This window comes from Vigna angularis, chromosome 11 (assembly GCF_016808095.1).
Source record: "Vigna angularis cultivar LongXiaoDou No.4 chromosome 11, ASM1680809v1, whole genome shotgun sequence".
Classification (NCBI taxonomy): Eukaryota; Viridiplantae; Streptophyta; class Magnoliopsida; order Fabales; family Fabaceae; genus Vigna; species Vigna angularis.
The window spans coordinates 21,104,096-21,113,893 of NC_068980.1; the positions used below are offsets into that span (position 1 = coordinate 21,104,096).

The window sequence follows — 9,798 nt, forward strand, 5'->3', positions numbered from 1 at the left end:
CATTGCTTCACAAATCCAATATCTTTCATCAATTCTATTCTAACTTCTACCTTAAAACTATGAATCAAACTAACAAATGAAACTGCCGAGTGTATAAAAATTGAATTAGAGTTCAATGATTCTTCAATACCACCACCACTCATTTTACATTGATTTTAAAGTTTCCAAAATATAGTAATAAAAATTATTAACTAATCTCTGCAAAATTTTAGAAATGCAAATTTCAAACCACATTTCAGTGTTAGAGGATTAAAACCAACTAAACATTTTCCCCTAGAATTTACATCGCAGCACGATTGAGGCAGAATGGGATACAAAATGGTAGTATAGGTGTTCAAAGGTAAAATAACGTAAGTTTATCCACCACAACAAAATAATAAACTTTTTGCCTGGTTACTGCACACGCATGATAGTAACTTCGATGGAGACAAAACACATACTAATGTATCAATCGATAATAATGTATTAATCAACTAGAACCAAAACTGGTAAAAAAACTTTAACAAAAATAAAGTTCCAGTACAACGAAGACAGTGCAACTATTACGAAGAGAAAGCTCGACAAAACAGAATGAGAAAAATAATTTGGCCTCTAGAAGACTAGTTCATGGGGCTTCATTCCTGCCTTCAAAGAAAACCTAGCACCCAAGTAAGACTTCAGGTCTGGAACACTCTCAATTGCCTTTAACAAAGCAGTATCCACGGTTTTCTGGTCATCTTTCTTCTCTTGGGGAAGAACATTTTTCTCCTACAATGGGAAAATTATAATAAAGATCAGCATTACAGAAGCAGCTTCAAACTAACAAGGGACGACACATTAACATCAAATTTTAAAACCAACCTCCTTCTCTGCCTCAAAGAACTCGCCTTCTCCCTTTGTTTTCTTCTTCTTGGCATCCTTGGAAAAGTACTTGTCATCAAATTTATCAACATTAGCACCAGAGATGTCCACTTTTGTAGATGTACCAATGACATAAGATTGGTTCACCCTTCTAAGAGGAACACCATTGATCTTGAATGGCCCTAAAAAACGCAAAGACATTAATATCAAAACATTATAAACAGAACTAAGCATTTTGAAGGGTAGACAACAGTAAACATAAGAAGGAACCCTTGTCAATCACTTATGTTCCAGAAGTGAGAAACCAGAGCAATCAGATTAAGTCATTGAGGCACAATGACCACAACAAAATGAAAAACTTGTTACCAGCAAAGATCATCACGCAAGAACTAGTTGTACAAAGTTTAATCTCATCACAAGCACAACACACCTGTTACCAGAAGCAATCCAGATGGAAGCTGCTTCAGGAAAACAACCCTCTTTCCCTTGAATCTGCCAGCAAGCAGGATCAACACTGTTCCTGGAGTAACGCTAGCCCTGAAGAGGAAACATACCAAATATAAGGCCTCAAACAACAAAACAAAATACACTCGTTAAAATTCCTAACAACTAAAAGGTCTCATTTTACCATCCAATAAAATATGCAACACCAACCCTGACAACTAAAGCACACTGATCAATTTACAACAAGTCACTAAGATTAAAAAATGAATCTCCCCATATATCGGAAAACAGTTAAATTCATCATTCAACAACAATAACACAAAATCACATATTTTCCAAATATTCCAAACAAGAGACCACTAAACCACAAGATACATTCAATTTTAACGTTACGAACCACAGAACAATTAAAAATCCATCATAGCTGACAAATCAAAAACTATATGACACACAAATACAAGAAGGTTCAATATGTGTATCATTCAATCCGAAGACTAAAAACCCTTCTTTTGTTCCACATTTTCCAACAGCAATAAGACCCCCGAAAGATATAACATCATCATACCGAACAAATCAAAGAATCAGATACACACACAAGAGTGAGGAAGAAAGTACCTAAGTTTGGCGGGCTTGGGCTTGTGCTTGTTGACGAGGGGCTTCCTGACATCGTCAGCGGGGTAAAACTTGGGAGGCTTCTGGGCCGGGGCGTCGGGCTTGGGCGAAGGGTCGTGGCGAGGGAAAACGCCGCCGTGTTTGGCCTTGATGGCCCAGATGCCCCTCTTGTGGTACATCTGGGACCTTGAGTACTTCCCAATACCCCTAATGAGTTCAGGGTTCCTTGACACGCTTCTCGGCTTCTTCGGCGCCATTGCTCTTCCTTTCCTTCTGCTTCTTCCGCTTCTGATGAGGCTCGTGTTGCAAAACCCTAATACTTAGTCTATTATATATGCGCCTCAAACGCACCGTTTCCGTCTAATGGGTTGGGCTCTCTAAACTTAACCCTAGGAGGTTTGGGCTTTTTTCTTTCGCAAATAGCATACGTTGTGGCTACTTCTCTAACAACCTTTATAACTCGTATAATTTACGAGATTATTTTAAATTATTAATCTTTGAAAGTGAGTAAACTTAGAGTTTTCTGTTAATTCTTCAAATATTTTTTATAATTATATAATTTCTCAAACCTATAAAATTATCCTCTAGAGTTATTTGAATTGAAATTTGATTGAATTAGTAGAGAAATATGTTTCTTTCTTATATTGTTGTGAAATTTCTATTTTTTCTTTTAGTAGCCGTGCTGATTCTATAAATAACGTTAATTATTTGCTTCTTATATTTAATCCTTTTTTCCCCTTTTGTAAATTAGTTTATGTTTAAAGAAATTGCAAAACTAATTTTCGTACACAAATCCAAATTTATTAATTTTAATATAATTGGGATGCTTTCTTAAATATTAACTAGAGTCTAGATCAACATTCACTTTATAAACAGCAAAGAAACTAGGATGGTCCAAAAATGCACTCATTATAGAAAAAATTATGATTATCAAATAATTTTATAGAAAAATAAGTATATTTTCTCTTATAGTAATGTAAAAGTTCAGTTCTAGTAGTGGGATTTTTTAACATAAACTCTTGAAAAAAATATTTAATTTTTAACTGATGAATTTAACAAAAAAAAAATAGCAGAGTATGGAATGGACCTAGAATTTTAACTTTTATGTGAATCATTGATATAAATGGAGGAAACTCTGGAAGATTGGTTGTTTATTATTTCATCCAAGACATTTTATTTTGTATTCAGCAAACTTCTATATGGGCTCTGCAATTTGAAAAGGAAGGCAAAATATTTAGCTGATGATACGCTGCTAATTTCAATTCAAATCATTATCCAGCATTGCTGCAAGAAATGAATTTGTTTTAGAAGCCTGCACTTGCATGAATCTACAATGGGTGGTTTTTACAACTCTGGATCAACATCTAATCTTCTCTTTTTGTGGGGATCAGTGAATTGAATATCCTCCATGCTGCTATTCTGTTTGAACACATAGATTCCATTTTCTATAGAGATTTGGGTCACCGCATGTTTGTCTTTTTCCTCGAATCTCTGCTCGACTGAGTATGTAATCTCCACGTGGTTCCATTCATTTTCTGAAACAAATCTGTCTAGATAATCTGAAAAAACTATATGTTGCAAATCGAAAATATGTGTGTGATGAGGGAGCATATATAAATAAGGATTCTCCTCCTCATCCAATGAACATTCAATGCTGTTGATGATCATGATAGGTCCAACAATTTCAACGTGTTCCAAATGAGTTGGTCCAATAGCAATACAAAGAGCAATGGAAGGGAATTTTTTGCCAACCCAGAAAGAACAAGATGGTCCCCAACTGTGGTGATCGAACCATTCTGGAAACCTTGCTCCTGAAAACGAAAACATGGTGTTTCCAGCCTCATGCAGTTTCTGTTAGTCACAAATGATCAATAAGTTTAGCACCATTGCGTACACTGTCTTCAACATCAAATCAAATACGTAACAAAAGAAAAACAAGACAAAACCTGATTCAGTAAAGTTCTTCCGCAAGAAGAAGTGAAGGATTTACAATTTCTTGCTGATAACTGTCGTATGTTTGGTGGAATCCCTCTAATCTCTCGAAGACTATGACAGGCATCTAAAGTAAGCTTGCATAACAAGTGACAATTGGCGATGCATTCAGGAAGAACCGTGAAATTATTCCTTGATAGGTTTAAATCTTTTACATTAGCAAACCATTCAAGAATTATTGGGAAAAAATGATCTGAGAGTTTGCACCCTGAGAGATAAAGACAATCTACGTTTGAAGACACCATTGAGCCTATTTTCTCTTCCCCCTCGACCTGTTTTGGAAATAGCCACCCTTTAGATTCCCAAGCAATAATGTTGGCCAGTTTTGGCATCATGACTATACTACTAGGTAACCTTAACCTTGGACACGAACGCAACTGTAATGTTTGAAGCTCGGTGAGATTTTGAAATGAAATTGGCAATTCCTTTATGTGACAGTCCTCCAAGACAAGTTCTGTTATCTGTCCCATTTTTCCTAATATTTCTGGGAAGCTCTCAAGACTGTAACAATATGAAAGTTCAAGATTTTCCAGAGAAGTCAATTTGAGGGGGGGAAAACTCCTAAGCTTGCTGCAACCAACAGCATTCAAGGAGTTAAGCTTACCTAGGAAGCCAATGGAGTCATGGATTGTAATTAAACTCTTACAATTCTTGAATGAAAATCTTTCTAAATTTGGCAGCCCAGATAGATCAGGTATCTGTGTTAAACCTTCACATTCGTCAAAATTCAGAAGAGTCATATTCATGAACTTCTGCAGCAACCAAAAAGGACAAACAAGGAACAAAAATTAACAATGCGGATGGGAGTTTATTTATATATTAGGTTTGGAAAATCAACCGTCCATACTTGCCTTTGAAAACTCAGTCAATCCGAGTGACCCAAAACAACTTGAAGGTAATTTGCATAAGGAAAGTTGCTTTGAACGAAAATCTGGCGGTAGCCCTTGTGAAGGATATTTCAACCATTCCAGTACTCTTAAACTATTCGGAAGATATTCAGGACCTTCCGAAAAATTACCATTTTTAATGATAAGTGTTTTGAGGTTTTTCATCTTTTTGAAGACCTTTCTGTTCCATTCCACTATTTCTTCTTTGTCAGGTAAGGAGGAATTTAAACATATGATTTCAATTTCTCCACTTCCCTGATGACAGAAAAGGCACCAATCAAGCATAGTGCAGATATATGTTAGTCTGCAGTACAAATGCTTAGTTAAATTTAAATATTACATAATAGTAAGAAAAAGATAAATCAAAGAACGAAACAAACCATTCACGAGTCTTACCAAGTTGTCTTCCAAAACTTTAATTATCTCTTCTGGTGACCATAATCTACTGCGCTTCCCTGGCTTATTTGGAGATTTCTGCCGGACAATTTCTTTACCCATGTCTTCTATCAAGTCATGCATTGTAACTACAGAATTATAACCATATTTTATCAGAGACTTTTCAACCAACACCCCAATATGATATTTCATGCAATCACCATAATGAGCACGAAGTATATCTTCCACCTCTGACAATGCATATGCTTTGAAGCAACAAGAAATGTCAAGAAAAACACTCTTCTCTACTTCCTCTAAAGCATCAAAACTTATTTTAAGCACCTCAAGGATTTGATTGTTAGGAATTTTCTCATACTGTTTGATGGCAGATTCCCATTCCTTTACACTTTTTCTAAACAACTTCGAACCGATTACTTCCAAAGCCAATGGATGGCCAGAAGCATAAGCTAGTACACGATCCATTACATTCAAATAACTTGTATCAACTTCTTCTGTTCTGAAAGCTTTCCAACTAAGCAGTCGAAGAGCATTGTTCTTTTCCAACTTCTTCACTTTATATAATTTTTCGATCAAGTGACATGATAACAAATGTTTGTCCCTAGTTGTGATGATGACTCTACTGCCGGGACCAAACCAATCAGGTCTTCCAACAATTGCTTGTAACTGTTCATGTTTGTCAACATCATCTAGAATCAAGAGAATCTTCTTCTGTCGTAGCCTATGCTCCATCATTGAAATCCCTTGTCTCGCACTAGTTATGTTGACATTATTTTCTCCAATCATTTGAGAAAGAAGGATTCTTTGAAGATGCTGTAGGCCATGTTTGTTTGAATTCTCTCTCACATTTTCGAGGAAACACAAGCCTTCAAAATGGTCAGCGATGGAATTGTACACTGCAAGAGCAAGTGTGGTTTTACCAACTCCACCGAGTCCATGGATCCCTACCATGTGGACACCATCATCAGATCCTATATCTAGAAGCAACTTTACTTCTAGCACTCGAGTCTCTAGTCCAACTGGATAATCCGCAACGTGTAAAGGAGCACGGTTAATCTTGTTGGAGACCAAGTCAACTATCCTCTTGATAAACTCGTATTCATATTCCTCCCTGTTCAATCAGTTTCAAATTATATATCCCTTCAAATTATGTTTTTTCTCACCAAAAGTAATACAATTATTTTAGTAAAATTATCTCAGAAAAAATATATTTATTATTATTCTACACCTTATAAAAAAACTTTGAAATTTTACATTTATATACATTGAATTTGGATTCCTTTCATTTTAAATTTTGTTTTAAGATAATTTAAATTTATTAAATTTTATAAAGTATTTCAATTAGTACTAAATATAAAACTCATCATTGAAACTTTGCAAATATGGACAACAACAAAAAAATACACACTACATACTTCAATCAAACAAATTTTCAATCAATACCTAACAACCACCACTAAATAATGCTCTCAAATTAATTAGTCACCAATGATGAATAAATAGCTTCAATAATATTAACTAGAAAATAACTCGTATCAATTTTCCCTGAAAAAAAAAATCTGATTTGCATCACTCGAAGAAGAATAAATTAATTGGTGTGAAATAAAAAGTCATACCTAACATCGGTTGAAAAATAGTTTTGCTAATTTTAAGTTGAATTCTTTTATTCAATTTCATCGTGAATAAATAATCTCGACTTTTGGTATCGGTAGAAAAGAACACCATTAATAATATAAACTAAAAATAATAAACATTGACATTACTTTAAAAAATTGTATTTAATGTAAGTAAAAAAAACTATTGATATTGACAAAAGAAATTCTAACTAATGCCAACTCAAAAATAATATTGACCTATATAAAAAAATGAAAACTTGATGAAGATAACTCAAAATAACCATAATCCATTTTAATATGAAAGAAACTTTCAGGAAAGTAAAAAAACAATATCAAGTTAACGGTGGATACCTTAATTGAGCTTATAAAGTCTAAAAAGTATAAAGAGAAGCAGCATCACTTTGAGAAAGGAAGGGATATCATAGAAGATGTTTCAATTTTGTCTTTCTTTAAATAGAATTTGAAATTCTTTAATGTTAGATTATCAAATTACTTTTATAACTTCAAAAATATTAAGTTTCTTCTAAAACTTATCCTAAAAAATTGATACACAGAGTAAAGCTTAAACTTTGAGGTAAAAATTGTTTCGATCACTTTAAAACTTGGTTTAATAGCACTTATGGTCCCTGTTTTCGTTAGGTTTGTTTGAAATGGTCCTAATTTTTTTTTTCTGTTCAATGTTATCCTAAAGAATGTAATTTATGTTCAATTTAGTCTTTTTTGCAGACTAAATCGTTAATGGCCAATTATCCAGATGTGCAATACCCAAATGAGATGGTATTTAACTGCCCACGTGGAGCTGCCACATGTCCTAATCGAGAAGGGTCATTCGCTGTTGTGATGATGGAAGCGCGCCAGTGGTGGTCATGATTCTTGTTCTCTCTCGCGGCGATGGTGTCTCAATGAAGAAGAAGATGAAGACGTTGTAGCCTTGCCCTTGTGATGGATGTTGGTGGTCTTGCACTAGGTGGATGTGAAATATTAGGGTTTTGTGGGTTTCTAATTTGGGAATTTTTGGGTTGATTGTGTTTCGTCGCAGGTTGATGAAAGCACGAAAGCACGAGGGAGAAGCAAGTTCGCAAATATGGTGGTTCTTAAGTGCAATAGGGTTGAGGGTTTCGAACTGCTAGGTTGCGTCAATGGAGAAGGAGGAACTCACGAAGACATCGCGAATCGCATCAGTGCTGTTTCTGGGTTTTTATGGGTTTTTTGGATTGGATTTGATGCAGGTTTCCGGTGCAATTGATGATGGTGGAAGTGCGCTTCGCGGCGGCTGATGCGAGGTTGATGGTGGAAGGAGAGGATGGGCACAACACAACGGCATGGTGCTGGCGGTGGGGCTGTGGGACAGCGCGAACTGGGAAGAAGATGATGGTGAAGGCACGCGATGAAGATGGTGGCACGTGGAGGTAGTCGCAGTGGCGTCCTAGTGATGGTCTTCTGTTGCGTTTGAAGGTCTTTGGTGATTGCAGTGGCGGCCTGAGGGTTTAGGTGTGACGACGCTAGGGTTAGGTGGCTAGAGAGAAATTAGGATTTTAGTTTCTCTTTGGACTGAAGGTTGAAGAAGATGGTGACGTGGCAGCTTCTAAATGTCATCTCATTTGAGTTTTGCACACAGTGGATCGTTAACGATTTAAATGTTGTCTGCAAAAAGGACTAAATTGAATATAAATTACATTCTTTAGGACAACATCGAACAGAAAAAAAAGACTATGACCATTTCGAATAAACCTGACGAAAATAGGAACCATTAGTGCTGGTAAGCCTTAAAACTTTAAACAAAATAAATAATTTCATTGGTGTGGATAAAAGTCGTTGAAAAATAGTTTTAATGGTGTTGGTTGAATTTTCTTAATATAATTTGATCAATAAATAACTTTGACTTAGGTTTTCCATTGGTATTGGTCAAAACAACTCTAATTGGTATCAATTAAAAATAATAAATAATAACATCATTTGTGAAAATTGTATTTAAGAAAAATAAATCATTTATAGGTTATCTGGAGCGATAAACAATGAATGGACAAAAACAAAGAAGTTAAAAGATGGGTACCCATGTTTGAAATGATAGCCAGATAAGTTAGCTGTTCCACGCAGAGCCATCTTCCATTTGTTGAGCTTCTCCATGTTAAGCTCAAAACCCTGACTCGTAGCTTTGAACCTGTTTTCATGTGTATCCAAAGCTTCTCCGAAGCTACCCGTGTGGTGGCGCACGTGGGAAGGAACGACGTCGTAGAAGAGTGGCAAAACCAGCAAACCATTTCTATTAGCGTAGGGAAGAATGTAGGCGAGCTCGTTCAAGCAAAAGGAGGAAGAGGCGTAGTTGCGAGAGAAAACGATGATGAAAATTCTGGAACCTTCGATTGCCTTCTCAAGTGCAGAGGTGATTTCGTCTCCTTTGGGAAGCTTCTCGTCGTCGATGAAGGTGTGAATTCCTCTGTCACGAAGGGCTCTGTAGAGATTGCCGGTGAAACTGTAACGAGTATCTTCTCCTCTGAAGCTGAGGAACACGTCATAGGTGAAGGAAGAGGAGAATGATGGCACAGCCATGGAAATAACTCAACACAAACACTTCACATTTTGCGTATGATATATAATCTTATATTATAAATTTAGATATATTAAAATAATTCTCTATTTTAATTTTTTCTTTACTAAATATTTAAGTATTTTCTATTTTTTGTTAAGAATATGTGATTTGATTTTTGTGGTTAAAATAATGAAGTTAATGTTATTTTTTAATTCTAACTTTTCTGTCAATTTATTCTTTCTTTTTCTTTCTTTTTTTTTTCAACTAATCACTGGTTATTTTTATGAGTTTGAAGACACTAGAAATAGAAACAAGTTAAAAAAAATAGAAAGAAGAAAACGACAAAATCAAATAATATTTACATAAGAATAAAAACTATTGTAAACATTCAATAAAATTAAATTATTATTCAAAATTTAGTTAAAAATACTTAAATTTATAAATTACTAGTAAATTAATTAAATGAAATATATATGTTAAGGAG

The 9,798-nt window shown here is 35.0% G+C and overlaps 2 protein-coding genes across 4 annotated transcripts; both read right to left on the reverse strand.

Annotated features, from left to right (window-relative positions):
- Positions 1-440: 440 nt before the first annotated feature.
- LOC108332332 (60S ribosomal protein L6) lies at positions 441-2,216 on the reverse strand. The gene is made up of 4 exons (XM_052870851.1): positions 1,900-2,216; positions 1,271-1,377; positions 841-1,022; positions 441-747 (listed from the first exon to the last, which is right to left on the reverse strand). Exons 1-4 carry the CDS (start codon positions 2,151-2,153, stop codon positions 592-594), a joined length of 699 nt encoding a protein of 232 aa, XP_052726811.1. The 5' UTR covers positions 2,154-2,216; the 3' UTR covers positions 441-591.
- Positions 2,217-3,177: 961 nt separating this feature from the next.
- Positions 3,178-9,335, reverse strand: LOC108332385 (TMV resistance protein N). Of its 3 annotated transcripts, none has more exons than XM_017567625.2 (5): positions 8,838-9,335; positions 5,172-6,279; positions 4,740-5,030; positions 3,843-4,640; positions 3,178-3,747 (listed from the first exon to the last, which is right to left on the reverse strand). In XM_017567625.2, exons 1-5 carry the CDS (start codon positions 9,332-9,334, stop codon positions 3,241-3,243), a joined length of 3,201 nt encoding a protein of 1,066 aa, XP_017423114.1. In that variant the 5' UTR covers position 9,335; the 3' UTR covers positions 3,178-3,240. The 3 variants fall into 3 exon arrangements, with proteins under 3 accessions (XP_017423114.1, XP_017423115.1, XP_017423116.1); XM_017567626.2 differs by lacking the exon at positions 3,178-3,747 and having other exon boundaries at positions 4,218-4,389; positions 4,493-4,640; XM_017567627.2 differs by lacking the exon at positions 3,178-3,747 and having other exon boundaries at positions 4,283-4,458; positions 4,535-4,640.
- Positions 9,336-9,798: the final 463 nt, after the last annotated feature.

Excerpts from the sequence above, each read along its gene's own strand:
- LOC108332332 (XM_052870851.1), bottom strand. The coding sequence starts at position 2,153 with ATGGCGCCGAAGAAGCCGAGAAGCGTGTCAAGGAACCCTGAACTCATT. Across the intron at positions 1,378-1,899 it reads CCCAAGCCCGCCAAACTTAG|GGCTAGCGTTACTCCAGGAA; the intron begins GTACTTTCTTCC and ends TTTCCTCTTCAG. Across the intron at positions 748-840 it reads TCTTTGAGGCAGAGAAGGAG|GAGAAAAATGTTCTTCCCCA; the intron begins GTTGGTTTTAAA and ends TTCCCATTGTAG.
- LOC108332385 (XM_017567625.2), bottom strand. The coding sequence starts at position 9,334 with ATGGCTGTGCCATCATTCTCCTCTTCCTTCACCTATGACGTGTTCCTC. Across the intron at positions 6,280-8,837 it reads GGCTATCATTTCAAACATGG|GGAGGAATATGAATACGAGT; the intron begins GTACCCATCTTT and ends CTGATTGAACAG. Across the intron at positions 5,031-5,171 it reads AAGTTTTGGAAGACAACTTG|GGAAGTGGAGAAATTGAAAT; the intron begins GTAAGACTCGTG and ends TTCTGTCATCAG.